Raw genomic sequence first — 26,755 nt, forward strand, 5'->3', positions numbered from 1 at the left:
CTGAAAGGGATACATAGTTGCAAAAGATACGAATGCTTGAATATTAACTACTCTATACTCTATCACGTGATCAGTTGTCGGACTGCAGATCTTTGTACATCTTGCTTGTAATCTCAGCAGAGACGTTTGCGGCCTCTACGACACCCTTCACGATGGCGCTCTTCAGCCCCAACTCCTCCATGGTGAAAAGGCCCGCGATTGTGGTGCCGCCCGGGGTGCAGATCTGGTGTTTCAGGACGCTAGGGTGATCGCCAGTCTTTTCCAACATCTTGGCGGTGCCTTCGAGGACCTTCATGGCGCACTCTCTGCTCTCGCGCAAGGGAATGCCCATTTTGATGCCGCTCTCCATCATTGCCTCCAGCATCAGCAGGACGAAGGCTGGGCCGGAACCAACCAACGCGGTTGCTGCATCCATGTTCTTCTCTGGAAGCTCGACCACGGTGCCGACGTGGCTTATCAGTTGGGAGACCAGCATCCGCTGGTGCTCTGTGACTGCATCGGAGTTGCATACGACAGCACAGCCGAAGCCGAATTTGGCTGGTGTGTTTGTCATGACACGGCTCACGTACTTGGTGTAGTGCGAGAACAGTTCGAAGGTCCAGCCGGTGGCTAGGGAGATGACCAATTTGTCCTTGATGGCGTCTTTTACCTGGTCCAGGACTGCTTTCACCAAGAAAGGCTTTGTGGCCAAAATAATAACATCGGCCTGCTCGACAGAGGCGACGTTCTTCTCATACGTCGAGGTGACCGTAATACCATGCGGGGAGACGCCAAAGGTCTTCAACAGATCGTCAACAGCGGCAGCGCTTCTAGCGTCATGGTTGCATGTGATGATCTTCGATGGATAGAGTGATTCCAACTCTTGTGTTTCAGCGGTAGGTGCGTTGTAGATCGCAGATAACAACGCTTGTCCCATGACACCACATCCTACGATCGCCAATGTGTAACCCATCTTGCTCTCTACTGTAGTTGTCTGCTTGCTTGTAGTCCTGATAGTGAACTTTGCTTTTTGAGATAAATCTCTTGTCTTTTCCCTTGGTTCTCTTTTTTTTTCATTGCCCTGCGAAGCGATAAAAATGCAATTTAAGACATGATAGGGAAAAGTGACGATAATTCGATGCATCATTTTTTGATTGTTAATTGATCATACCTCTCGTCCGGTTGAAGACCATAGATCTTATTTTAGTCATATATTCTATTTTTTTCCTTCATAATGGAATGCATACCAACGCTCTATCCCTCGGTGGAAGAATTTGCCAACCCCATTGAATACCTGTCAGAGCAGAAAATTAAAAGACTTGGTCATATTTATGGCATGATCAAACTAGTGCCACCACCTGGCTTCCGTCCACCGTTTTCTATAAATACAAGTGATTTTAAATTCAATGTCAGGGTGCAGAAATTATCGGAACTCAATATATCCAATAGGAGTAGGCTCTTCTTTATGAAGCAGATCAACAATTTCAATAGAACCAAGAGGGGGAAATCATGCAGTATAAAAAGACTTACCGAACCATATTTTTTCACGGGCGAAGGTCAAAAGATTTATTTCTACGACCTCTTTATTGAGATTGCAAAAAGCGGAAACGGCCACTCGTCAGGACAGGGAGATCAGAATCAACTTCCCAGACGGGGAAAGCGTACGAGGAGTGGTTCTCCAGACACATCTAGCCCTTTTTCTCTGCTCGACCTTAATGAGGTCGTAAATGATAGCTCATTATGGAAGAGAATTTCCCGAACTCTTCACACTCCTATCGACGAATTACAACATGCTTTCAAAAACTATATTTCAAATTACTATGCATTTATTTCTAAACAAGTTAAAAATGGGGATTCCAATCTGTTTTCAAGACTTCTTTATCAGGACAAATACCCGAAATCTTTACTCAGTGATGACGAAAAATCATTATCTGAAAGCGACGACAGTGAGGATGATGAAGGCTGTGTAATATGCCATCGTTCGAATAACCCAACAAAAATTATTTTATGCGACTCATGTGATAGACCTTTCCATATTTCATGTCTATCTACTCCTTTGACGTCGGTATCAAAGGGCGACTGGATTTGCAATAATTGTATTATAGGAAATGGATATTATGGTTTTAGGGAAGAATCTCATGAATATACACTATCAGAATTCCGATCTCGCTGCAACAGTAAAGAAAAAGAGCTGACTAGTGATGTCAACACAGGTGAGAGGCTCTCCATTGAAAAATTAGAAGAGAAATTTTGGTATTTCGTCGATAACATGGAAGACTCAATAACCGTTAAATATGGTGCAGATGTAAATGGTACTTCTCCAGGAGAGATGACAGGATTTCCAACCGCAGAATATGTGCCCAGTAATTTAGATGAGGAGCAAAAGTACGAGCATAGCAAGTATTATAACCATCCAATGAATCTCATAAACCTGCCGAATGCAAAAGGTTCTCTACTACCAATGTTCGACAGGAGAATTTCAGGAATGACTATTCCCTGGATGTATGTCGGTTCAACGTTTTCTACCTTTTGCTGGCATTTGGAGGATCAATACACCTTAAGTGCAAACTATCAGCATGAAGGTGCCCCTAAAATATGGTATAGCATACCAGAATATTCGTGTGATAAATTTCAGAAGCTTATGAGAGATGTGGCTCCTGACCTTTTCGAGAAGCAACCAGATTTAATGCATCAATTAGTGACCTTAATATCTCCCTACGACAGACGCTTCAAAGAGGCCAAAATCAAGTGCTTCAAGGCTGTGCAGAATCCAAACGAATACATAATCACGTTTCCCAAATGTTACCATGCTGGATTCAACAGCGGCTACAATTTCAATGAAGCGGTTAATTTCACCCTTGACTCGTGGGTTCCTTACGGTATTGAGGCTATATCAGATTATCAAAACACCGGTAAACAATGCGTTTTTGATATGTTTGAGCTTATGATGAATATATTGAACAGTTATTTAGCAGGGAACTCAAAATTCCAGGAGTCTCTGGTTAGAACATGCTATTCCGAGCTGTTGAACGCATTGAATTCAAAGATCAAGATGATCAACCATATATCGGGAGTAATACCAAATAAGTCGTACTCAAATAGAGTGTTAGAATGTAGATCGAAGCAATTCAGTTTGCCTTCGCCCAAAAAAGAAAAGGATGAGCAAAACTTAATTAGTGAGAGTGCCGCTCTGCTTGAAGAGAGCCGTGAGGAGGAAGAGTACGATGTGTATTGTAATAAATGCGGTACGATCTGCTTTTTAGCATTTGTAGCGCACTACAAGAACCCCCACAGACTTAAGAAGAGAAGACTACTATCTTACACTCCCAAAAAACTTAATGAGTTAGCGGATGGCAGAGAACTTGAAATCCTCTGCCTCAAAGATTACCATGAACTGGTTGAAAAAACATATCTTGAAGAAAATGAATGTCAAGCAGAAGATGAAAGTAATGAGCCTTTTGAGAATGACGAATTGGTTTACTTGAGAAATTCACAGGAAGTGGAAGATATATTACGGGTGGCAAGTAAAAAGATAGACCATTTCAGGATTTGAAGGTTAAAAATGATCGCTGAGGTGCTACCTCTTAGTTAGCTGTTATTATGCATTTGACCCAATATATTTCCTCATTTATGTGTACCTCCAGCTGATATTTTAATTATTTAGACCCTTGATGACATATATGCCTTTCTTGATTGTAACATGCTTTTTGATTGTGGGCGATATTGCGCGATGCATCACTTTTAATAATTTCTTGATCTCATGCTCTAAAAAGACGGGTGAAAGAGAGAGGATTACGAATTAGTTCGAGTAACGATGGCCACCATATCGTCATCCAACGGTCTGTTTTTGAGGGTCGCCTTCCTGTTTGCATTGGCCTATTTTTGCTTTATAGATGTTAGCAAGATTTTGGAGAGTTCCTACTTCTTGTTCTTCACCCACGCAATGAATCTGCCCGGTCTTCTGTTGTCAAAAACTAGTGCTCAGGTCGGAATCTTTGGTCTATTATTTCTACTTTTGGCACTTCATGATTTGGTACCATTAGTAGAAAACAACAAAGCATATTTCAATTCCGTGGTTCCTATAAGATTGATGGTCTTTTTTGTTTTAACCGCAATGTCATATTTATGGGAATCCAATCTTTATGTTCACAATAACGTTGTCTTTACTTATTCTTTTGTGGAAGTTTGGATCAATTTTGTTGTTTTAGGTGCTCTGAGAGAAGAAAAGAACAATGATATGGCAAGGTTCCACCCTATAGAGGCTGAGGAAGAACTAGAAGACACAGATCCTATTTTAACAGACACTAATGAAATTGAACAATTGCTTGAAGTTACTTCTGCCGAAGAAAGTCAATGAGCGATTACCTCACTGAACGTACATAGCTAAAAGTAATCTTATTTTTGTTACTGTTTGTATAGTCATAGATGCAATGATTTTCTATGCCTACTTACTCTACTTATTCCTCTTTTTTGATTGTAGTCTCCTTGTATTTTACGTATTCTGTCACTAAGAAATGAAGAAACTCTTCGATCTCTTTAAACTCTGAAAATTCGGTGTTGAATGAGGTTGAAGTTTCAGGGTCTCTATAACACACAGATACAATAGCGTTGCAGTAATTCGGACTGCTCAAAAGCAAAAAGAGCTCAGCTTTGGTTGACAGTTTTATTTCAAACTTGGTTTTTGAAATTTCTAATAAACGATCAAAGGCAGAAATACTTTTAGACAATCTAGCGATATTGGCATCAACGGCTACCTTAACAGTCTCATTCTTGAAAATAGGTGTTTCGATTAATTCAGAATCCCTAATTTCATCTAGAACGTAGTCTTTCACAATTTTTCTCAAAATAATCTTATAATTTTGATGCCTTATTTTTCCAAGAAGTGGTCTTATTAACAAGATATCTTTTTCTACATTCGAACTGGTACCTCGGATAGATGTGAGCTTTTTTCTCAGGTTTTTTTTGAACATAACAACAAGTAGTAGTCTCAAAGTGGTCAACATGAAAGCAGCTCTTTTGTCATTTACTTTTGGAGCGTCTTGAATGTGATTGACCACTGAGCTGTCATCTATTGGAAGTAGCTCCATCTCGATTTTTTCATTTGGAAGTTCCATCACGATTTTATTTTCGTTTTCGATAGTCACACCATAAGATAATAATAGTGAGCATTCCTTTTTAGATTGATACATCAGTTCTTGTTCGAAGAGGAAGGCTTTTAATCTTTGAATTTGATCTCTCATATCATCTTGATCTCTTTTATTTGCTGCTCTATTGAGGAAAAGTGAATCTAACGAACTCTCACCGGTTAGTATAAAATCATCCTCTGATTCAATTTTTGTGAATATTCGAAGTCTTACAAATTTTTCGTTAGCCCTAGACGCGGGATTGTCAATTATTGAAGATGGTATCAATTCCAGCAAGTTGTGTTCGTAGTTATTTCTCAGAACCGCAACACCTCTGTCTCTTTTATATGTCGAACCGGAATCCTCATAACCATATTTTATGCCCAGTGATCGCAGGCCCGTACTTTTATCCCTCATTTTGAATATTACATCCTTATTACTGACGTATTTTGCTATTTTATTCCAGTATACGTGTTCCCTCGACATCACTATCTCTAGCTTTTCGAAATTATCCTTAAGTATAGCTCGAGATTCATTAAGACTCCTCAGCTTCCAACCCCTACTTAAGATATCCGAGCCAATCTGCCTTTCTCTTGAGATAGGCGTCTGAGGCAGTTTGTCACTGTTTAAAGAACGTACCGGAACTGTCTTCTTCAAGAATGGAGACATTGAAGTGAGAGCCGTAGACTCCTTGACTGAAGAAAGTAGTAGAGACAGAAATTCTAAGGCTAAAGATGAATCATTCATTGCCAAGTTTATGCTATCAATCATTTCTTTCCTTATCTTTAAAAACTGTTCTTGTGTTGTAGAGTCCTTGGAGTGATCTCCAAATGCAACAAGCTGAGACGCTTCTGAAGCTTCTGTTTTAATATCTTGGTTATCAAGTGTTTTCTTTTGGTAATCAATGTCCATGGCGGTATCAGCATCCTCGTCCAAGGCGGAAACATGAGGAGCAGAGACTTCGCCATCAATCGGTTGATCAACCTTTTGAATCTGGGTGCACTCCTCATTTTCTAACTCTTGCATGAGAGTTCCTTCAGAGAGATCAGCAAACTTGAAACCAGGGCCTCTTTGAAGTAGTATTAACGGTATCAATTCGCTCATTGGCATTTGACCATACTTCTCGTAAGGATTGGTAATTAAAGTTTGGCTACTTAAGTTCTTTTCTGTACTGTTTTTTTCCTGAGTCTCAAAGGAATCAGTCTGAGTTCTTTGAGATGTCCCTTGCTGGTTCATCGCACTTTCGTTTGTTGACATCACCAGTGGACTTGCTGTCGAACGAGATAAAGGAAGTGATATCAAATTAGGATCCAATGCCAATTGGACTCCCTCCTCTGAGATATCATTGGATCCTGGGAATTCATTCATACTGGGGCACCTCGAGATGTGTGTATATTATGCTGTGCTACGTATTGAATTTTCTCTACATATTCTTTGGATTTTTAGGCAGCTTGCAGCTTTCGGTATAGCGGTATAGCGTTTAGTGAGATAATCACCGAGGCAAAACCCAAAAAGAACATGATCAATACGCAGCATCAAAATTTAGGCCACTATATCATATAAGAAAAATGTTTTAAGAACTTGAAATTTTACCAGTGGGGCTGGTAGAATTTAAGACTCTCTGCACATGAAGTTCTTCGGAATATTATGGCAAATAATAAGTGATCTACATAATGTCACACAAGGAAATGTTAAACACTACGGAGATTCAATGGCAGTAATCTCATGAAGCTAATAATAGCTAAGATATAAAGACCTCTTAAATAATTGTACAAGTCCGGTCTTCTCAAAACATATGCTCAAGTACTGTAGGGAGCCTGATCGCAGACCGAGTATACCAAAGTGCGCACTATTCCTTTTATACCAGCTTAACAAGACGTGCTGGCTCTAAAAGTGAGGCTACATTCTGAGCAGTGAAGAGGCTGATTTTGCGTGCTCTTCTCTTACTATTTTTGGATAAAATTTCTACAAATGACACCGGGTGGCGCCTAAATGGCTTTCAATTATCGAAAAAATGTTATACAGGCCTGATGGGGGAAGTTGTATCATATATATGCACTCGTAAACTAAAGAAACCCAAGGTCGTCTATATCAGAAAAATCAGAAATGTCATCCAAAAGAGATCCATCTATGAACTCATCTTCTTCTGAGTTACCGTTCTTACTTTTGTTCTTTTTATCTTCAGGATATCTCATTGCAACTATGTTTTCATCATGCAGTTGATTGACGAATTTGATCCTTTCATCAAAAACCTCTTGCGGTTCCTCAGTGTCATAGACATTCAACAGTTCGCTTGTTTCGATATATCCCTTTCCGTGATTTATTTTTGCCTCGATGACACCATCTCTGATTGCTCTGGAAACCATATATTCCACCGTTTGTTCGGAATCCAAACGAAGCTTCAAACAGATATCTTTCAAAGATATTCTCTTATAGGTCAAGGAAATGATTCTAATACCGGTTTTTATAACATTGGATCTTAGTCGAACGTATAGCTGATAGTTACCATCTTTTATCAATTGAGATTTGTATTTATTGATTGCAGCCGTGAATTTCTTCAAATCACCAAGTTTGACGGCTTTGGCTAGATGAAAATATGGTTCTAATGATCTTTGCATACCAGTTTGATTGAAAAATGATAGTTCTGGAATATCGCCCATGAGTAATTCGATAACACAGCGGAGCTTGTTAGCTTGTTGCAAAAATCCCAAGCTATTCGGTGTATTTGGTGCTTTTCTAATTGCTGCTATGATATATTCGTTGGCTGTTGAGTAGTCCAATTGAATTGCCATTATCTTTGATAGGTAGAAATAGAATCTGGCTTCGAGGGGGCTTGAAACGTCAGCACTACTTGGAAATTCAACCTTACTGACGAAATCAGCGGCCGATTCTATTTCACCAGCAGATAAAAAGCTTCTCAGGATTAAGGTTATCAGCATCGCCTTCGTTTCATTATCATGCTTGAGAGATGCTGTCTTTAGGAATTTAATCATCTCTGAACGGGTTGCTAAATTTGGATTTGTGTCTAATTCTTTATCACATATAGCAATATAGAACCACAGTTTTGCATTAATCAAATCTAGGAACCTTTGGTTGTAACATGCCAAAATTTTGGGAATGATCACCTTTTTATTAAAAGAATCCAGTTTTTTCAAGTTATGAGTGTCTAATAGATATAATATGACCAATAGATGAACAAAGCTATTTATTTCCGCAGCGAGTTCAATTGTTTTATCGTCAATCACCTCGTAAAATGATGCAGGGTATGCTGATCTGACCTCTTCGGCATTTGGAACTGCACATTTCTTTTCACCGTTGACAGCCTTCAGCAATGGTTTCTTGAATTTTGAACTGTCAGGATACAATATGTTGATCAATGCTAACAACGTCTCTTCTTTTAGCACGGATTTTCTCAATTTGCTCAATTCCTTTAATCCCTTCCAGACAAAGAAAGAATCTAAGGTAATACTGGCTTTTGTTATATCCCGCAACACAGCAATGATTGTCTCTACATTGGCTTCCTCCGCATACTTAACGTCAGCACCGCTCTCAATTGGCGTGTCGATATCCATCAAATCGCTCGTCATCTCCTCAAGCAGCTTGGTTAAATGAGATGCTAAACTAGATATCCCCTGTATTTGTGTTTATATCTTCTGTTGCTTCAGCCGGTGGCAAATCCTTTAAGACCCCTTCCTTGCAGCGTGTATGCATACTTTTCAAGTTAAAAGTGGCGACAAAGCGCCTTACCCCGCCATAAGTTTGTAATATGTTAACATAGGCAGCTGATGGAGATAATTGAATCTTATATACGTATCTATATATACCTATAGAAGGCATTTCTTGCATTGATATGCGAGACGTTTATTTTGCCTTCTTTTCTGAGACATAACTCAAAGCAGTCAATCTTTCAGCCAACGTTGGATGCGAATAATGATAACTGGAATATAGTGGATCTACGTTCATAGTTGATAGGTTCTTGATTTGTAGATTGATCAAGGCAGTGCACAGGTCTTTGGACATTCCTAGACCTTTAGCATAAGCGTCAGCTTGGTATTCGTGTAATCTTGAAACAAGACTCATCAAAAATTGCAAGATACAATCCATGGGTTTCAGTAAATCGCCGAATAGCAGTAGGCCGATTATCGTTGGGAATTCTGGAGTAAAGACTTTTGTGATTGGAGATGCTATAGCTGCGTCTGGAGAACCGATAAAGAATCCAAAGGCATTGTAAAAGGAAAGATTGCGGTAAACGCCCGTGAATAGAGAAAAAATGAAAAAAATGTGCACCTGACTGTAGATGAGCATACGCAAAATATGATTCTTTTGCCAATGGCCAATCTCATGGGCTAATACAGCGGTAATTTCGTCTATGGAGCTTTCATTGATCAAAGTATCGTACAATACAATACGTTTACTAGTGAAGGGCAAACCAGTAAAATAAGCATTGGAATGTGAAGACCTTTTTGAGCCATCGACGACTAAAACTTTATCTAATGGGAAACCCACTTTCTTTGCCAAGTTTTCAATAGAGTTCTTCAACTCGCCATCTTCTAGAGGAGTAAACTTGTTAAATAACGGCATAATGAACACGGGAATCAAGGTCATGGCTAAAATTTGAATACCCAACACAAATAAACAGATGTACCAAATGAAATCAGTTTGGAATCTTTCGAATATCTTTAACAAACCATAAATGATCGGTCCACCAAGCGCATGGCCAAGTACCATGCTCTTAATAGTATCATTTATCCACAACTTGACGGTCAGTTTGTTGAAGCCAAACTTTTCCTCCAAAATGAAATGTTGATAATAGGACAATGGTAGTTCAATTAAGGTAGAGATGTTCGAAAAAGCACTTAAGAAGCATAAGCTTTGCGCAACGGTGGACACTATTTTCCATTGGGTGGGTAACGCTAAGTTGCAAAGGCTAACGCTGAAATTCCATAGACGTGGTAGACAATCATACTTGATAAAAATAAGTTTTTCGGCTAATCCAAATATGTCAGCAAAGAGCGAATACTTGGCCTTGGCCTTTGAATACTCCCTTGACTTCTGAAAGGTTTCATCATCAATTTCGTTCTCAAGTACCGGGGCTAGCTTGTCCTTCGATAAGACTTTATACTGACGGTATGAGAGATATGCTTCAAATGCGAATATCCCGACAGAAAACCCTGTAATGATCCTTTTCACTGGAATGTCTGGTCTGTCTAGCAGCGTTTGTAGTTGGTCAAAAACCGTCATAGCGTATTAACAGAGCAGTGTAGGCAACCAACGACTCAATAGAGCAATACCTCCGGATATAACCTTCCAAGAAGTCTGTGTTCTTTTTTAAAGGTTTCCTATGCGTCGATGTTATTGCCACTTGGTGCTGATGCATATACCATTTTATTTTATTGTTACCCGGAGAGCTTCGAATTGGCCAACGGTAAAGAGACGAATCAATCACTAAAAAGTGAGCAGTTGATCAAGTCTTTGACCGGGTCTTAACCTGGTTCAAATGGCAGTCTCCACTTAAATTGGGATCCCGTGTATATATATATCTACATAGTACCGCATGTGCTTGCGAATTCCGGTCCTTCAGGCCATCTTTGATACCTTTGACGAGCCGCCCATCATCTTTTTAGCCAGTTTTAACATTTTCTTGAACCAGACAATGTTTAATGTGTTCAAGCCTACGTTGAGCACCAGCAAGATCATCGACTGCACCAATGGCAACTGATGTCTGCTTTTCCACATCTGGCGCATTAAAAGGGTAACTGCCGTGAATCCCCAAAGGATCCTTACGCTGAAGAATGTCACAAGCAAAAGGAGACCATTCAGCATGTTGAACCAGGGGGGCACAACAGCATCGGTAGAGCCTCTTGACATCTGAGCAATGAAGAAGTTTGTGTTGACAAACGGCGTGCTTGCTTCAAACAATAGAAACTTGCCAACCCATGGTTGACAAAATGGCCTCAGCGAAACAGTGAAAACATACAGAGAGCTCAATGCATGTGCAAGGAACTCAAAGCCGTACAGTTTGAAGTGCTTGACGCAAATGTAGCAGTCCCACAGAAAGTACCCCATTGTCAGCGCGGACACCATCGAGCACAATTCATCATGGTACATCACAATATCCAAGCCGACGGGCAACAACAGAATGGGAGCAATCGTGTAGAAGGAAATTAAACACTGGATATTGAACACCGTGTGTATATCAAAATTTACCCTCACCTTCTCGTCATCAATCGATGTGTAATGACTTTTGAAAATCGCCTTGTTCAGCCACGGTGCTATATAAGCATTGACCACTTGGTAAAACACAAATGAACCGATAATCTCATGCAAATGCAGCAGATATAAGTTGTCAGAATTGGGGAAAATCGAAAATTTCAAAAAGGGATCTTTTTCCAGCAACACCATTATACTCGTCCAACGAAACAAAATCTGGCCAATATCCAAAACTGTCTGTCCAGCACTTCTGTTCTCAAAGATCCTCAAAGGTTTGCTACTTAAATATCCAATATATCTAGTCTGCTTCACAAACGCTTTCCATAGAAGAATAGTCCAAATTTGGAAATACCTGTGTCGCGAGACCACTTCACTTCGGCTCGAATTCCTGCCACCACCAATACAATAATCGATCACAAATTCGTTGAAAACGTACTGATTTCACTCACATATACTGCCATTGTCGCATCCAAACTGTACATTCGGCACAATGCTAAACGAATTGTCCCTGCTCAAGTTACTTGCTCACCACGTGAAGTTTAAGTTGAAATTTTCACAAGCGAGATCGTCGAGAATTGTTGGCAATGGGCAAAGCAGCCCATGTAAGTTGTATAAAGGTCAAACGACGTTTTATCGATGGTATCGGATTCATAGCAGGCAGGGGACGTCCTTTAATATTCAAAAAACGGCACTTAATAAGATGGGCTCTGTTGCACCTGCATTGGTTTGTCTAGGTAATCCATTGTTGGACTACCAAGCTACAGTTACAAGCGATTACTTAGCGAAATACACATTGAAAGCCAACGACGCTATCTTGGTGGATGCCGGTAGCGATGATCCAAAAATGGCTATCTTCGAGGAATTGCTAAAATTTGACGATGTCAAGTTTGTCGCTGGTGGTGCAGCTCAAAACTCTGCTAGAGGAGCAGCTTACGTGCTAGGGCCTAAACAAGTCGTGTACTTTGGATCAGTTGGGGAAGACAAGTATTCGGAGAAACTACTGAAGGAGAATGAAGCCGCCGGTGTTATCTCTATGTATCAATTCCAAGAGAAAATTGGTACCGGGAAATGTGCTGCATTGATCACTGGTCACAACAGATCTTTGGTGACGGATTTGGGTGCTGCTAACCACTTCACTCCAGATCATTTGGATAATCACTGGAGCTTTGTTGAAAGTGCCAAATTTTTCTACGTTGGTGGTTTCCACTTGACCGTGTCGCCAGAGGCAATTGTCAAGTTGGGTAAACACGCGAAAGAAAGCGGCAAACCATTCGTATTGAATTTGAGTGCTCCATTTATTCCACAATTCTTCAAGGCAGCTCTAGAAGAAGCTTTGCCTTACACTACTTGTATCATTGGTAATGAATCTGAAGCCGCTGCTTATGCGGAGGCATTCGGTTTATCCGAGAAGGATGATCTAAAAGCTATTGCACAGCACATCGTTGGTGATTCGAAGGACAGAATTGTTGTCTTTACTCAGGGTTTGGATCCAACATTGGTTTATTCTGCAGACGGTGCGACTATGTATCCAGTAAAGCCACTGGAGGCCTCAAAAATCGTCGACACAAATGGTGCAGGTGACGCCTTTGCCGGTGGATTTGTGGCAGGTCTCGTTCAAGGAAAGTCCTTGGAATCCGCTGTTGACATGGGTCAATGGCTAGCTGCCCTGTCCATTCAAGAAATAGGTCCTTCTTATCCAAAGACGAACGTCAAATATCAAGCTTGATAATATTTCATAGGTACAATAGTGAATAATTTTTTAACAGTAGCTTTTTCCTGTCTAGTTTATTTTTTTTCTGGTTGAAATATCGAAGAATAGAACTGTCACGTAGCGGCTCTAAGGGCGGCTTATATCGCAGACCCAAAGCTAAGTGAAAACTTAGATATAAGAGCATGCAAGAAGGCAGCTTGATAGAATGATGGAATGGGTATTCAAATTAGCACATCCAAAGTCCTTGTATACTAATAGTTCATGGTCCATTGGGTTCATAGTGCCGAGTCTGCTTCATGTTTTACTATGTTTTGTATTGCTTGGAATATCAGCGTCAGAATATCTATGTCCTAATGTAGCTCAACTAACAGACTCCGGCTCTGGTGGAACGGGGTCATTGATGGCTGTATTGTTGTCATGGTGCAATTCCTCTCCTGATCTTTTTTCAAATCTTTTAAGTTGGACGTCCACTGATTATAGTGATGAATCGATGAATGCAGCAGCGTTGTCAATTGGTGAGGTACTTGGTGCTTGTGGAATTATATTATGCATTGTTATAGGATCAATATGCATCATTATGTCCTCGACACCTATAAACTTCTCGCATCATCAACGAATGATGATCCTTCGAGATCTAGGTTTTGTTTCTGTTGCCTTATCATTAATGTGGTACATTTGTATACGACACAGAGTGACTTTATTGAACTGCTTACTCATGATAATGGTTTACGTGCTCTACTTAGTGATGAAATTTACTTTTCGAAGCAGTAGCAACGATGAAGATGATGCTGCTACACTAAACGAACAGGAACCACTGGGTACAAACAGAATAAAACCTAGTATTATATCCGCAATGGATATCAATAACTTACTTTCCATTCTAGAGAACTCAAATAATTTGGAGGATAACAATGAGGCAGAACTCGTCTCAATGAATCAAGAGATTTTCAACATGAATTATGAACAACTTGGTAATTTACGGCCTTCCACCGAGCCTTTGAGACCTTCAAAGAGGATAGAGTTGACACAGGGTGCTCAGAGCTCTCCTATGACTTTCCAACCCTACTCAGATGATCCAGAGATTACTCGCGACATCTCAAATGATAGATTTATTGTGCCAAATAACTTCAACCGAAGAAGAAAGTTGCAAAAGATACGGATTGTGATCTTTGAGATTTTTACGCCTCATTTATTGAATTTTCGCCAAAAGTCGTTTATTGATGCATTACTTTCTATTTTAACTGTTCCATTTGCTGTGCTTTTGCGGCTATCGTGTCCACAGCCCAGTAATGAACTCGATTATGATGAAGCTAATTCTCGATACGTCATTCCAATTAGCGCGATTTTTTTGCTTTTTGTTCAGTCAGCTTTGTGCCCTATAATTTCATTCATTCTAATCTCATGTCTCCTGGAGACAAATTTCTCTCTATTATACTGGATATTTCCAATGACGATCTCTGCGGCGTCAGTGGCATTTATGTTGTCGTTTTATAATACGCTACTTTCTTATAACAAGTTTTCGTTGCTTGAGCCCTCTGCAGATCTAAGTTTCGAACAAGACATTGATGGGGAAATGAGTGAGGAGAGAAGAATGGTTGAAAAATTAGGTAATTTTATTACCACAGCATTTTTGTCAATTGGTATTTTCAATGTCATACTTTGGATTTCTTTGATAGCCAACTCTTTAATTGAAATGCTGGATATATATCAGAAAATTACTCATATTTCGCAAGGTATTCTAGGATTGACTATATTCGCATGGGGAAATTCCATCAGCGATCTGATTTCAAATATTGCCATGTGTAGACTTTATCGAAAAATGCCGGCGAATGACTATGAGGAGGTAAAAAATACAGCAACAAAATTTTTTATGATTTCCTGCACTTCTTGTTTAGGCGGAGTATTACTTAATTCCATGGGTGGAATCGGAGTAAGTGGACTAATTGCTATGTCTTTCGTTCACAAAAGCTCAGATAAGTGGTGGATCTTTAGGTTCATAGAGCTTAAGGAGGATGGCCAAACAGTTAATTATAAGTTCATTGTGTCATGTATTGCATTAAGTTTTCAAATCCTGCTACTAGCGGTGATTTTTGGTTCTCAACAGTCAATTCACGAATGGATCAAAAAAAACATGAAACCTATAGGACTGGGTATGTGCTGCCTTTGGGGATTGGCAACACTTTGTAATGTCTTTTTGGAAATATTTCTATAATATTTGTTTTTATATTTTGTTCTACTTCTTAATGTTTCACTTGGAATAATTTTGTGTTGTTCAAAAATGTGCGCAAGCGAAAAAAATACAGTTATATATAATAATACTCCATTGACAATTATTATGTTAAAATAGCATCTGTCTCAGCTGGGCGCAATTGCTTTGATTAAATTATACCGAACTGGCGTAATTGGCCTTAAACAGGGAACTTTGTAAGTTACTCCCAAAATATTTATCACCATTATAAGAACTAAAAATTAATGACGGGAAAACTGCGTTGCGTCAAATGCCACTGCTTCAAGGCGCTTAATGTAATTTTACTCTTTTCGGCAGTATTTGTACTTTCAAAAGACAGTAATAGTACGGGTGCTTCCATTTTCCACGCCGTAGACAAGAATACCTATCCTTACAACTCCGTGAAATTTACAAATAAAGTTTACGAGAGATTAGTCTACTTTAGCAAGATATCAGCTGTTGTGAGCTGTATCTCAGATAATAGATTAATTCCTGGGAAAACATTAAAGAATGGGGGATGTCCTCAGTACCTTGCTTTTTGTTCTGATGACAAAGTAAATCCTACGATTGATAGAACCAGCGTGGAAGCTGTTTTGATTGCAGGTAAAGACGAGTTAGGAACCGGAGCTGTTATAGTTGATCATGGAAGAGGAGTTGTAATTTTGAGTTTTCGGGGCTCAACTACAAGTCAGGACTGGGCCAGCGATTTTGAGATATATCCTGTAGATTATTTTCCTACGTCAGAGGAATACTATCGGAAAAAAATTGAAGATGGTGTCATCAAGCCTTGTAAAAGCTGCAAAATACATAGGGGGTTCAACAAATTCTCAAAAACTCTTGGAGATCCATTTCTAGAAAAGGTCGAGAATATCTTTTTGCAGCATCCAGATTATCGTTTTGTTATTACCGGTCATTCCTTGGGTGCGGCGCTAGCCATTATATCAGGTATTGAATTTAAATTGAGAGGTTTTAATCCAGTGGTATTGACTTATGCAAACCCAAAAATGTTTAATAAGGAAATGAAAGAATGGGTTGACGAACTGTTCTCAGTAAAGCAAATGGATCGTCACATTTTGGAGACAGGTGAACTTAGCTTTGAGAAAGGATATTTCAGAGTTGTACATGATCGGGATTATATTCCGATGCTTCCACCCTTCTATCATTCAGCAGGTCTTGAAATATTCATTCGAAAGGATGAATTACCACATAGAATTTCTGACTTAGAATACAAGGGTTCGCGGGATTATTATAATCCGGAGGATTTTGCAGACGAAGATTGGCAAACTCAGGCTTCTGGGTTTAGCAATCGTGACTGGCTCCACAAAAAGGAACATCGATGCTACTTCATTGATATTGCTGGTTGTCTCGGGTTTTAGAGCTCTTCATGAAAACACTTTCCATACTACGACCTTTTAGAGTTTGAAGAAAGATAACTTCCCAACAACGTTCATCTTTCCCCAAGAACGTCTTTTTCTTTATCATTAGGTAGCAAATTTATAGTGGTATTGAAGATGTGGTCAACTGAAAGGTAATTTTTCAGCTGTTTTTACGGTTGACGGCTAATCTTTTAATAATATACCAATTCAATAGATTTTTCTACACTATGCACATCAAACATTGATATTTTAAGAATAACGGAATAAGAACAAACAAATACCATGTGGCCCACCATTCTCAGAAACTTTTCTTAGTCTTGAGCCGCAATCAACCCGAAAAGGTCACTTGAGATGATGGATGTGTGTTTATAAAGCCAGAGCAAGAACGCTTTTACCCCATAAAAGTATTCCCACTAGAAGGTTATTTTCAAACGTTTTAGACTACAAATTTGGTAGCTCTAAAGAAAGCGCAAATTTCACTGGATATCGATTTGACTTGTTTATTGAAATGCCAGTTTTCAATATGACATTGATTAATATGGAATCGTTCCTTCATTACGAAGTCTTAAAATCCATGAAAATGTTCATCCTGAAACGATAATTTCTTGCTTGAATCACCGCGCAAGCCGTACCCCAACACTTGCAGTTTCTGGCTCTGATTTGAACTCCAAACATACTTATATTGGGCCTAGCACAGGAGGAATCAGTAAGTTCATGATCTCATCGTTGGCACAAAAGAACCTTATTACATTCAATCGTTTGTGCAACCAAGGTATAGTAAACGTCAAGCTAACAAACATAAAAGACACAGGCTCACATTTAGGTAGTCATTTGAATGATTTCTCAAGTTAAACGTGGGGGTCTTTTGGGGACAGTTGTCAATAACTAACTCGTGTGTAAATTTACAAATCTAGCACTGAATTATTGAATTGCAACCAGAAGAGTCAAAAGTTGATTAATTTGAGTCTTCAAATCCTCCACAACTCGAATAATTTCAAAATTCCGGGCTAAAAAGTTGTAGATAATTTAATTAGTTCGTTATAGAAATCAGACACATTCTCTTCGTAGAGATGTGTGGGGAAGGTGGATCCAGTCCATCTTATGCGGTAAACTCTCATGGTACTTACAGTACACCGGTATCCTTCAGAGTATTCTCCAATAGAGTTTCCTTTATTGCAGCAAATACTAGTTTAATGTTTGAGGTATCAGTGGCCTGTGTCACATGAGGATAGATGCTTAAGTTTGCCCGATTCAGTTGGATAAACCTCCATAGAATGTATTTTGCGGCCTTATTTATATCTTTACCGCCTGTGTAATCCGGAAAATATGTCTCCAATGGAACTTTTTGTAGTTTTTCAGCGAAGAGATCAATTTTATTCAAAAATAAAACCACTGAAGTACGTGCAAACCATCTACTATTGATAACATTATCAAAAAGCACTAAAGATTCTTGAAATCTGTTTTGAGATTGATCTTCTAATAACAATTGATTATACTCTGACAACGAAACACAGAATATAATCAAAGTAACATTATCAAAACAATGAATCCATTTCTTGCGCTCTGATCTTTGTCCGCCAACATCATATATATGTAACTTCAAGTTCGACCCAACATCGAAGACACTATCGAAAATTCCTGAAGTTTTTTGTCTTGAGCGCAAAATATCCTGTTCACTTGGCAGATAGTCAGGTTCTGAGATTCTTGGTAAGTTCTCCATGAAGTACTGTGCTGAGTCCATTAAATAGAATTTTGATCTCAATGGTCCATTTAGCAAGTCCTTCGTTGAGGAAAGATTCCATATTTTCGAGAACGTTGCAGATATATCGGCGGGAAATCGTGTTAATGCTGCTAAAGTAGGTGTGTTATTGAGTTCTTTGGCCTTTTCGTCGTTTACCTCACTTTCCGGTTCTGAACCATCTGATGATTCCTTAGCTTCATCATACCAATAGATTTTATCAATGTCTTCCTGTGTCACACCACTATCCTCCTCCAACTCAATCTGGAACTTTTTTCTTGCTTGTAAAAGATCCCTGCCAATATCCAAAATATTTCTATAGACGACCGATCTATACTCCAGTAATTCCTCATGTGTGAACCCGTTTTGATGCAATATTTTTAATTGCTGAATGATCGTTGATTTCCCACTTTCACCCGCCCCCAAAAGTAGCACTTTCACTTCCTTATCCTTCGTGCTCGCACCAGTTTTTTCATCATTATTAACTGCCCGCGCATGCGCAGTTGGGGTCTGGCTTGGGATGGATCCCGCTTTTTCTGCTTTAGAAATGTTCAAGGCAGAATCTCCTTTACTACCCGTGCTGTTCACATTGGAACTGTTTTGATTTTGCGCCTGCTTTTGGTTTCCCTCTCTTTTCTGACTGAGAGGTTCAACTCCAGGTCTCCTGTTTTTCCCGTGATTCGCCTGACGGGCTGCTGGGTGGGCAGCTCCTGAGTCACCACTACTCTCTTTTGATCCACAAATACCCATATCGCCACTTTACTCAACCTCTCTGTACCAAACTCCCAAATTAACCCTGTAACTTAAGTTCAAACAAAAAACAGCTTATCACCGTCAAGTTCTCCCAACCTTTTATAAATTGCTTGCTTTAAAAACTTCTCTTGTACCCTTGATTTGCCGCTGCACGCAATAATGAAAATTTCACCAGATTTTGAATTCCGTATTATATATAATTCAGGTTCTCACGACAATATCGATTTGTTGTCCAATTTGCCTAATCGCCAGTTGACCATGATTATTCTCAATTTTCCAACCCAACATGTGTCAATGCAGTCTGCTCTCTGTCAACTGCGTGAGATAATCCTTATGATACTATCGGCAAATATGCATATGACGTCCCCTTCCCTCACGAGGGGGCGGGAATGTTATTCATTGGAAAAATTTTTCACATTACTTTTTCAATAATAAGGTTACACAATGTAAACAACCTGAGAGTTCTAACCAAAACAAAGTGAGCAAGCACGCAGCAATCGGCCAATTGTGCGTTCCCACATGTACCGTCCCTCCCTTGTGATTCCCCATCATCGGCAATAATGGTGCCTGAAGTGGCGTGTGACGTACGGTGTGACGTTTCTGGCACTGGGCGTGAGTAGAGCGAGTCACACCAGACCCGCGACCTGGTGTGACCGTATTCCATTCGACACATGATAGCGCTGTACGAATTGAGACCCCAGATAAATCGAAAGAACAGAATTTTCATGTTAACATCTGCGCTTGTTTACTTGGTTCTCATCCTGGTCGCGTGAATGCTTTTCCACCGAGGGGACAGTGGCGAGAGGCTTCAACGTAGGCAATTGCTCCAGTGGCAAACTTCTTAGGTAGTACGCCTGTTGCTGTTCAATTTGGTCCTCCTCTTCCTGCCTGGCTGTTTCAGACAGCCCGTTCGACTCCGAGTAATACTGCTCATACACATCCACCTCGTGTTCGTCCATGGTTCTCAATTACGCGGTCCTCTTGCTTCTTTTACCGCTGTCGGGGGAGGAGCTACCGTTTAGTTGTACTGAAGACAGTTGAGCAAACCTTTCCCAAAGCCGCTCAGCTTAAGTGATACCGTGCCGATCGCCACACACGGCCAGTCAAAGTACCTGTTCTTGCGCATACCCATGCTTGCCCACACATGTGTTCCATTTACTCCTAACACTAGATAAACTCATGAGGAATATCATTCTCAAGAGTAGTCCTGCTTCTCGCTTAAAACCCTTTTCATGCTAGAGACTTAGGCGCTTATTCCTTAAATTGTGCCATGTAAAAGCATTTCTGTTAAAATGAGGCCGGGTAACACAAGATTTTTTCAAGATATTCTTAATGTTGTGAGCCTTCAGGATACAAAATAGCTGAGGGAGAGAGACACAAGATTGATGCAACGAGAGTAGTTCAAGTTCCTTTTCGTTGAAACATAAGCGAGGTTGATATCATAATGTTATTAAGGAGATGCATTGGTGCTTTCGCTGGCCAACAGAGCGTTTCGAGGCCCCACATTTTGCCACAGTTGCTCAAAATCAGGTGGATCTCCACAGAGGCAGAAAAAGACGTTTCAAAGGATCTTTCATGGGTAGAATTTTTTGAATTACGGAAAAAACAGCGCAGAATTAATGTTGGATCTTCAGTGTTCACAGCCTTTTTGGGCTGTAATATTTCCTGGGCGTATTTGTCAACTATGGAGATCGATCCCACACAAACGATCTTTGGATTTGATCCGCTTGCTGTTATATCAGCAGGGATTGGTGCATCCGGTGTATTGGGGTACTTGTTGGGTCCTCTGATGGGCACAAAGCTGTTTAATGTGACACATAGAGAGAAACTGAAGGGCTTCGAACAGAAGAACAAGGAGTTCTTGAAAAGGATCATTGAAAATAGGGTGGATGCGTCTTCCCATAGTTTCAGCAATCCAGTGCCAGATTATTACGGCGAGAAAATTGGCTCATTGAAGGAATACAGACAATGGTTGCGGGATTGTCATGCCTTCAGAAGAAAGGCACGCGAGTTTCTGTAAGCATGCTGCGAGCACAAACAAATAAATATTCAAGTACGACTCGATTTCTTACCAACCACCTACACCCCCACTACTTATCTAAATATTTGTATATACGGAAAACATACATGAAACAACTAGTGCTGGACCTTGTTGTCCATCGCATTTGCTGCAGCGACCGCCGCAGTTTGGTCCTGCTGGCCTTCGGATGGTCCGGCGATATCTTCATATTGTGGCAAATCACCACCGGAGGCTTCTAAATCAACATTGAAGTCGCCATTACCTGGTTCTTCAACTTGTTGCACCCCGTCAGACAAAGATTGGTAGTCTGAGACTCTCTCAACACTGGTTTCGTAAATAACGTAATCCGCATGTATGATGGCTGGGACGTAAAACATTAAAAACAGTAGCAGGTTCAACAAGAAGTCTCTTGTAAAGAACCCCTTTCTCTTCCAAACACAAATTGGTGGAACGAAAAGTGATAAAATCAGCAAAAGGATGTCGTTATTGTTAACTGAAAACTTTCCCATTTTTTTGCTTCCTATACTATTTTGAGTATGAGTGACTTCGTTGTTCTTCATGTCAGTTCTTCAATGCTACGCACGGTATAATCTTCTAACTTCAAGTGAGAGAAATGTTCTTAAAACTCCTTAGTGTCGGCTTCACATTTATGCCCCCCAAATCCATACGAAGAAGACTTCTCCGAACTGCAACATGTTAACCGGACATGCCAGAGATATTAATAATGAAGTCAAACATAAAGGTTATTCAACAGTCAAAGTAGTAACCAAAAGCAGTTGAGGAATGCTCTTCACGGACTTGTGTAGACTTTAGATCCGCGTGTGATAAGTGTTCCGAATTGTCAAGGTTTGTTTTGCTTAGGCCCAGGTCTACACAAAGCAATTGCAAGTATGGTAAACGAGACCTCATTTCCGTTGCAGAGATTGCCCGATGAATTGGTGAATGAAGTGTTCTCACATTTACCGCAACAAGATAGACTCAGTGTTTGCTTACTGAACAAGAGGATGTATCCAATCGGGATCAAGTTGATTTACAGACGGATATATCTGAACGATTCTAACGTTGTTAGAAGTGACTACATGAGCCTGGCAATCAACTGGACCCTGTTAAGCATACCAGCACTCTTCATGGAGCAGCAATCACGGTTTATTGCCAATTTAAAGTTGAGACATCTCATTGATACACTAAAAGCGAATAAGTTTGCCCTTAATTGTGTCCAGTGGGTTCGGATAAACTGGGATTTGAGCAGCGATCTACAAAGGAGTTTTCTTTCGATACTGTGCAGTGAAGGGGAATCCTTGCAGAGATTAGAGAATGTTACGGATCCTTCTACTAATGACATCATTGCCAATGGGAGAATATCGTCCGAAAAACTTACAAGTTTTGATATGGCACCACCCAATCCTCTACCAGAGTGCACAATCTCAGAAGATTACATCCCAAATTTACGGAAATATATGCAGAGGAGAATATCAAGCAAACTCTCTCACATGACACTCTTCATTGATCCTTTGAAACTATTTAACTATTTGCACCCTCTGCGTGAAAAGCTGCAAATAGTAGATTTGAAGTTACACTGGAGAAGAGAGTTTTATGATTCAAAGTATTTCAAAACTAGACTGCGAAAGTATCCATTGCAAAAGCTCTCAGATATCTTCGAAGTCAAAACTCTGAAGACATTAACAATTATTTCGTGGATTGAGTGTTTGGTTCCTGGGGAACTTCAAATGATCAAAGATTTCGGAGAGTTTATATATTTAGAAGATCTATCCTTGATCTCAATCAAGCAGAATTTCGAGGTCCTGGTGTCCCTTTTTTACAACCTAGAAAATTTGAAAAGGCTGAAGATGGATTTCTTAGAGGACTATCTATCTGAAGCAACAAATCCAGAGATCTTTTTAACTATATTAGTAGTTTGCACAAAGCTGCAGTTTATTGATATGAGATACGAAGCTATGACTTGTCCAATCATTTCTCCTCATGATGGTAAATACACGCTAAATCAGAATTGTTATTGCAGCAGCTGCAATCATGTCTTTGAAAATATACTAAGAAAAAAAATCTTCTTACTTCCGGAGGACATATATACCTCCGATGGCTACGACGGCGATGCAAAAGATATTTTCAAAATGATGAGAGTCTTATCACTACTACCATATTCGAAGGCATGTGATTGCTATCCAAGTGTAAGAACGCACCCAATGGATTTAAATGAGTTCGTTAAAAAGATGAATTCTGATCTTTTCAGTTATCGCCAAATCAAAAGCCAACTGAACCCAGTTGAAGAACAGGATCACGATATCGCGAAGGATTTTTTGGAGTATGCAATTTTAAGTCTACCACATGCGCCTTTGACTTGCCAGGACATCATTAATTGCTATCATGCTCTGATACATCACTACAAAAAAACATATATTGCCTTCTTGAAAGGGTTTCCCGAACTGAGATTTTTAATGCTTAATGATATACCATCCGTGGTAGTGGAAGAAAATTCAGAGAGAGTTTTTCAGCCTGTATTCTATCATGGTGATTTCAAAACAAATTTGACTGGATGGTCACAAGCTAGTAGCAGAAATACCGAGCATTCAAATAGTTCTGTTATAAGGAAAGTTACTTTATTGTAGATTTTATTCTCACATTTATCGCAAGTACTTGCAAGAGGAACAAGGTTGCATTTATCTACAATGTGTCAATATAAGAATTTTATTACAATGCATAGTTCATAAATACCTCAGTGGAAACAGCAACACAGAAATTCATTACCCAAGTTTCTCAAACTTTCTCAAAAGACAAAATCTTTTGTCAGCCTTCACATCTATTGCCGTAAGAGATATCGTTTCGATGCTATTTACATCTGTAAGCACAGTAAAATAGGCCCTCCCATTTTTTGTTTGTTCGCGCCGGAGGGATGATGAGGGAAGAAAACATTGTCATAACTGTTAGTGGTTTAAATATATCGCAAATATACTTCCACCGGAATAGTTTGATAACACAACCTTGTTTATGTAATGTACAATAGATTTTGTCGAGAGAAATTGTAGCTTAAAAGAATGATACGAAATCGAATGGCTCAAACAAGTCTTGTATCAACTCAAAATTCGCCAATTCATTATCTGGATTCGAGCTTGTTGTGGAGACTTCTCCAGTTGACATCGGACCCAAATCCTCCGTCACTGGAGCGGGGATATTTCCAAGGGTTTGTGAAGTATCACATTTTGCTTTTTCAGCACCATCAACTAACTTTGAACTTGCATTATCGTAAAACGACGCAAACAGGTTGAAGGAGCTTGAAAAAAGATCCACCAAAAACGGCTCTAATTGCTCTACGTAAAGATCAAACTCTTTGACTTCATTGTTATTAATTATAGGGAAAACTTCGTCGTTCCAAATTTTCAAAATATCGCGCTCTTTTCTTGAAACTTTATTAACGGCCTCTCGTAGCTTTGCTATCAGAGATATATTTTTGACACCCTTTTCATCCACCACTTTGCCCTTGAGCTCCCTTTTCAATTCATGTAACAAAAACTCTAATATCATTACCCAGGGGTTTTTATCTGGAGGACGGTTCAGAATTTTGTATGTTATTTTTGCAGTAAACATCTTTTTGAAACATGAATAATAATCAAATCCAAATTCAGTGAAGTATATGGAAGAAAAACCGAATAAAAATTTAACCAGAACGTCGGCTTCCGGAAAACCAACCGAAGAGAACCTGTGTAGCCTTAAAATTATGGCAGGAACGAGTACACATATTTTATTAGCAGCGACAACAATTACTTTATTTGAGTAAAATCTAGTAAAACTATCGAATTTCTGCCCTTCATCATTGAAGTAAGCCATGAACACCTGTGAAAAACGGACAACGTGAGCCCAGAGATTTTGAAATGTAGCAGCAAATTTTGCAGCATCAGATTTGTATTCATAATGAACCATTTCTGCGTGAACCAAGCATAATTCAAAAACATCTAGCAAAACCTCATACTCAAAATTCAAAGTTTTATTTAGTTTTGTCTTGATTTTCGAGAAGCAGCATTTAGCTGTTGCCAGCCTTTCATACAGCAAAGTAACATCTACGCTGGTTGGAAAATTGTTCAACATTTCGCAAATGCTCTTCAGTATTTGATCAAGCACAACAACTTTTTCATGCCATGTAGCATCTTCGTTGATGTCATCATACGGGAATGATTTGCCTATGACACATTCCTGCCCGCTAATCAAACATAGTTTTCTGTCCCAAAATAGGATATAGGACCAAATCATTCTATAAACCCTTTTGTAGTCTTTCGCATTCATTACGGACGAGCTCGGACGACTCGCTGCATGAATCTCATAATAATATTCATTGGGATGGAGAATTGAATTCCAATTTATACCCATTTCTTTACAACTGGCAATTATTGTACCTGAAAGAATACGGCTGTGCTGGAGTTCAGCACCATCACCATCTTCAGGCCCACACCAGTAATAAAATCGAAGCAATATTAGACATTGTAATTGCAATAAAGTACACTTTCGGAGTGATTTCATTTTAAAGAGAAAGTGGTTCACTATGGAAATATACTTGCCCGTATTCAGATCTCTCAAAGGAAATTGGATTTTTGCCGAAAGTTTTGATAAATTCATTGATAATTGAGATATTTTAGTGATCAAAAGAACCATTGAGTAAACAACATGGTCGAAAGTTTTGTAACAAAGCTGGCCCTTCTGTTCCCATGTATCATACAGAGCTTTCAATTCGTGCCTTAGCAAAGGCATATCAAAAATCGGAATCAATTCGAGAATACGAGTCTCGAAGTAAGGCAAAATTTCATCTAAAAACAGATTCCTTGGCGGTAGGTTCTCTGCAATAAACGCGTCATCATCATTATATACCAGGGCATCATATTTTCTGTATGAGCCAAATTTGTCAAACAGAGATTTGTGGATCAGCTCGAGTTGTCTGAAGGCACTCTCGGAGGACAATGGATCTCCATCAGCATCAAATATTGATAGCGGAGTGAATGATTGAGGCAAGCTTGAATTACGGTTCAGATGGACCCCATTTGCCTTTAAATTTTTTACCGTCATACCAATAGCAATATGCCGAAAAGTTATCAAAGACTTCAAATAGGGATCTCGATGTTCCATTGAGACATCCGTAAATAGCGAATATTCTGTTGCTGCTGATCTTTTCACAGAAATAAGAAATCCGTTAGGTATTACATTGATGATTGTAGACGGACCTACAATATTCATCTGGCTATCATGAATAAGGGGCTGAGAAATGATGTCGTTTCTATCCTTTTTCTTGTTTCTGCTTGCAATATTTATACCTTTCTTTTGTTTTTTAGTCATTTCTTCATTTTCATTAGTGGCTGAATGTTGCTGAATGTAGCAGCATGAATCCTGATCTCCTAGTCTGATACAGTTGGTACAGGGTTGTTTTCTGTCACACTTGCTTTTCCGCCTTTTACAGTTGGTACAGACAATTGTCAACCGTTTTCGCCTTTTTATCGGTTGAACAGGCTGTATTCTCTGACCTGACATTGCAAAAGGAGTTGCATCTACAGTTACAGCTCAATCCACTCGAAAACTATAAAGTTTTCTGAATTATAAGCCCAATGTTATTATATATAATC

General features: G+C 39.5%; 16 protein-coding genes across 16 annotated transcripts; 7 read left to right on the forward strand and 9 right to left on the reverse strand.

Annotated features, from left to right (window-relative positions):
• Positions 1-70: 70 nt before the first annotated feature.
• PRO3 (pyrroline-5-carboxylate reductase) lies at positions 71-1,126 on the reverse strand (the record flags this gene model as incomplete). Its single annotated transcript, XM_037287536.1, has 1 exon — positions 71-1,126. One exon carries the CDS (start codon positions 1,124-1,126, stop codon positions 71-73), a length of 1,056 nt encoding a protein of 351 aa, XP_037143431.1.
• An 87-nt stretch (positions 1,127-1,213) lies between these two features.
• On the forward strand, positions 1,214-3,532 carry JHD2 (histone demethylase; the record flags this gene model as incomplete). The annotated part of the gene is made up of 1 exon (XM_037287537.1): positions 1,214-3,532. The coding sequence occupies one exon, from the start codon at positions 1,214-1,216 to the stop codon at positions 3,530-3,532; it is 2,319 nt and encodes a 772-aa protein (XP_037143432.1).
• A 261-nt stretch (positions 3,533-3,793) lies between these two features.
• On the forward strand, positions 3,794-4,336 carry ILM1 (Ilm1p; the record flags this gene model as incomplete). The annotated part of the gene is made up of 1 exon (XM_037287538.1): positions 3,794-4,336. One exon carries the CDS (start codon positions 3,794-3,796, stop codon positions 4,334-4,336), a length of 543 nt encoding a protein of 180 aa, XP_037143433.1.
• Positions 4,337-4,436: 100 nt separating this feature from the next.
• Positions 4,437-6,470, reverse strand: SRB4 (Srb4p; the record flags this gene model as incomplete). Its single annotated transcript, XM_037287539.1, has 1 exon — positions 4,437-6,470. The coding sequence occupies one exon, from the start codon at positions 6,468-6,470 to the stop codon at positions 4,437-4,439; it is 2,034 nt and encodes a 677-aa protein (XP_037143434.1).
• A 698-nt stretch (positions 6,471-7,168) lies between these two features.
• On the reverse strand, positions 7,169-8,689 carry RPN3 (proteasome regulatory particle lid subunit RPN3; the record flags this gene model as incomplete). Its single annotated transcript, XM_037287540.1, has 1 exon — positions 7,169-8,689. The coding sequence occupies one exon, from the start codon at positions 8,687-8,689 to the stop codon at positions 7,169-7,171; it is 1,521 nt and encodes a 506-aa protein (XP_037143435.1).
• Positions 8,690-8,963: 274 nt separating this feature from the next.
• Positions 8,964-10,343, reverse strand: STE24 (zinc metalloprotease; the record flags this gene model as incomplete). Its single annotated transcript, XM_037287541.1, has 1 exon — positions 8,964-10,343. The coding sequence occupies one exon, from the start codon at positions 10,341-10,343 to the stop codon at positions 8,964-8,966; it is 1,380 nt and encodes a 459-aa protein (XP_037143436.1).
• A 336-nt stretch (positions 10,344-10,679) lies between these two features.
• TDA4 (Tda4p) lies at positions 10,680-11,504 on the reverse strand (the record flags this gene model as incomplete). Its single annotated transcript, XM_037287542.1, has 1 exon — positions 10,680-11,504. One exon carries the CDS (start codon positions 11,502-11,504, stop codon positions 10,680-10,682), a length of 825 nt encoding a protein of 274 aa, XP_037143437.1.
• A 298-nt stretch (positions 11,505-11,802) lies between these two features.
• Positions 11,803-13,038, forward strand: ADO1 (adenosine kinase; the record flags this gene model as incomplete). The annotated part of the gene is made up of 1 exon (XM_037287543.1): positions 11,803-13,038. The coding sequence occupies one exon, from the start codon at positions 11,803-11,805 to the stop codon at positions 13,036-13,038; it is 1,236 nt and encodes a 411-aa protein (XP_037143438.1).
• Positions 13,039-13,228: 190 nt separating this feature from the next.
• On the forward strand, positions 13,229-15,235 carry ECM27 (Ecm27p; the record flags this gene model as incomplete). Its single annotated transcript, XM_037287544.1, has 1 exon — positions 13,229-15,235. One exon carries the CDS (start codon positions 13,229-13,231, stop codon positions 15,233-15,235), a length of 2,007 nt encoding a protein of 668 aa, XP_037143439.1.
• Positions 15,236-15,495: 260 nt separating this feature from the next.
• Positions 15,496-16,626, forward strand: LIH1 (putative lipase; the record flags this gene model as incomplete). The annotated part of the gene is made up of 1 exon (XM_037287545.1): positions 15,496-16,626. One exon carries the CDS (start codon positions 15,496-15,498, stop codon positions 16,624-16,626), a length of 1,131 nt encoding a protein of 376 aa, XP_037143440.1.
• Positions 16,627-17,749: 1,123 nt separating this feature from the next.
• GPA2 (guanine nucleotide-binding protein subunit alpha) lies at positions 17,750-19,114 on the reverse strand (the record flags this gene model as incomplete). Its single annotated transcript, XM_037287546.1, has 1 exon — positions 17,750-19,114. The coding sequence occupies one exon, from the start codon at positions 19,112-19,114 to the stop codon at positions 17,750-17,752; it is 1,365 nt and encodes a 454-aa protein (XP_037143441.1).
• A 731-nt stretch (positions 19,115-19,845) lies between these two features.
• HG535_0C00630 (uncharacterized protein) lies at positions 19,846-20,076 on the reverse strand (the record flags this gene model as incomplete). The annotated part of the gene is made up of 1 exon (XM_037287547.1): positions 19,846-20,076. The coding sequence occupies one exon, from the start codon at positions 20,074-20,076 to the stop codon at positions 19,846-19,848; it is 231 nt and encodes a 76-aa protein (XP_037143442.1).
• Positions 20,077-20,561: 485 nt separating this feature from the next.
• Positions 20,562-21,137, forward strand: PAM17 (Pam17p; the record flags this gene model as incomplete). The annotated part of the gene is made up of 1 exon (XM_037287548.1): positions 20,562-21,137. One exon carries the CDS (start codon positions 20,562-20,564, stop codon positions 21,135-21,137), a length of 576 nt encoding a protein of 191 aa, XP_037143443.1.
• Positions 21,138-21,253: 116 nt separating this feature from the next.
• SNA3 (Sna3p) lies at positions 21,254-21,697 on the reverse strand (the record flags this gene model as incomplete). Its single annotated transcript, XM_037287549.1, has 1 exon — positions 21,254-21,697. One exon carries the CDS (start codon positions 21,695-21,697, stop codon positions 21,254-21,256), a length of 444 nt encoding a protein of 147 aa, XP_037143444.1.
• Positions 21,698-22,027: 330 nt separating this feature from the next.
• On the forward strand, positions 22,028-23,761 carry DAS1 (SCF ubiquitin ligase complex subunit DAS1; the record flags this gene model as incomplete). The annotated part of the gene is made up of 1 exon (XM_037287550.1): positions 22,028-23,761. One exon carries the CDS (start codon positions 22,028-22,030, stop codon positions 23,759-23,761), a length of 1,734 nt encoding a protein of 577 aa, XP_037143445.1.
• A 418-nt stretch (positions 23,762-24,179) lies between these two features.
• Positions 24,180-26,663, reverse strand: OAF3 (Oaf3p; the record flags this gene model as incomplete). The annotated part of the gene is made up of 1 exon (XM_037287551.1): positions 24,180-26,663. One exon carries the CDS (start codon positions 26,661-26,663, stop codon positions 24,180-24,182), a length of 2,484 nt encoding a protein of 827 aa, XP_037143446.1.
• Positions 26,664-26,755: the final 92 nt, after the last annotated feature.

The sequence above is a fragment of the Zygotorulaspora mrakii genome, chromosome 3, assembly GCF_013402915.1.
Source record: "Zygotorulaspora mrakii chromosome 3, complete sequence".
NCBI lineage: Eukaryota > Fungi > Ascomycota > Saccharomycetes > Saccharomycetales > Saccharomycetaceae > Zygotorulaspora > Zygotorulaspora mrakii.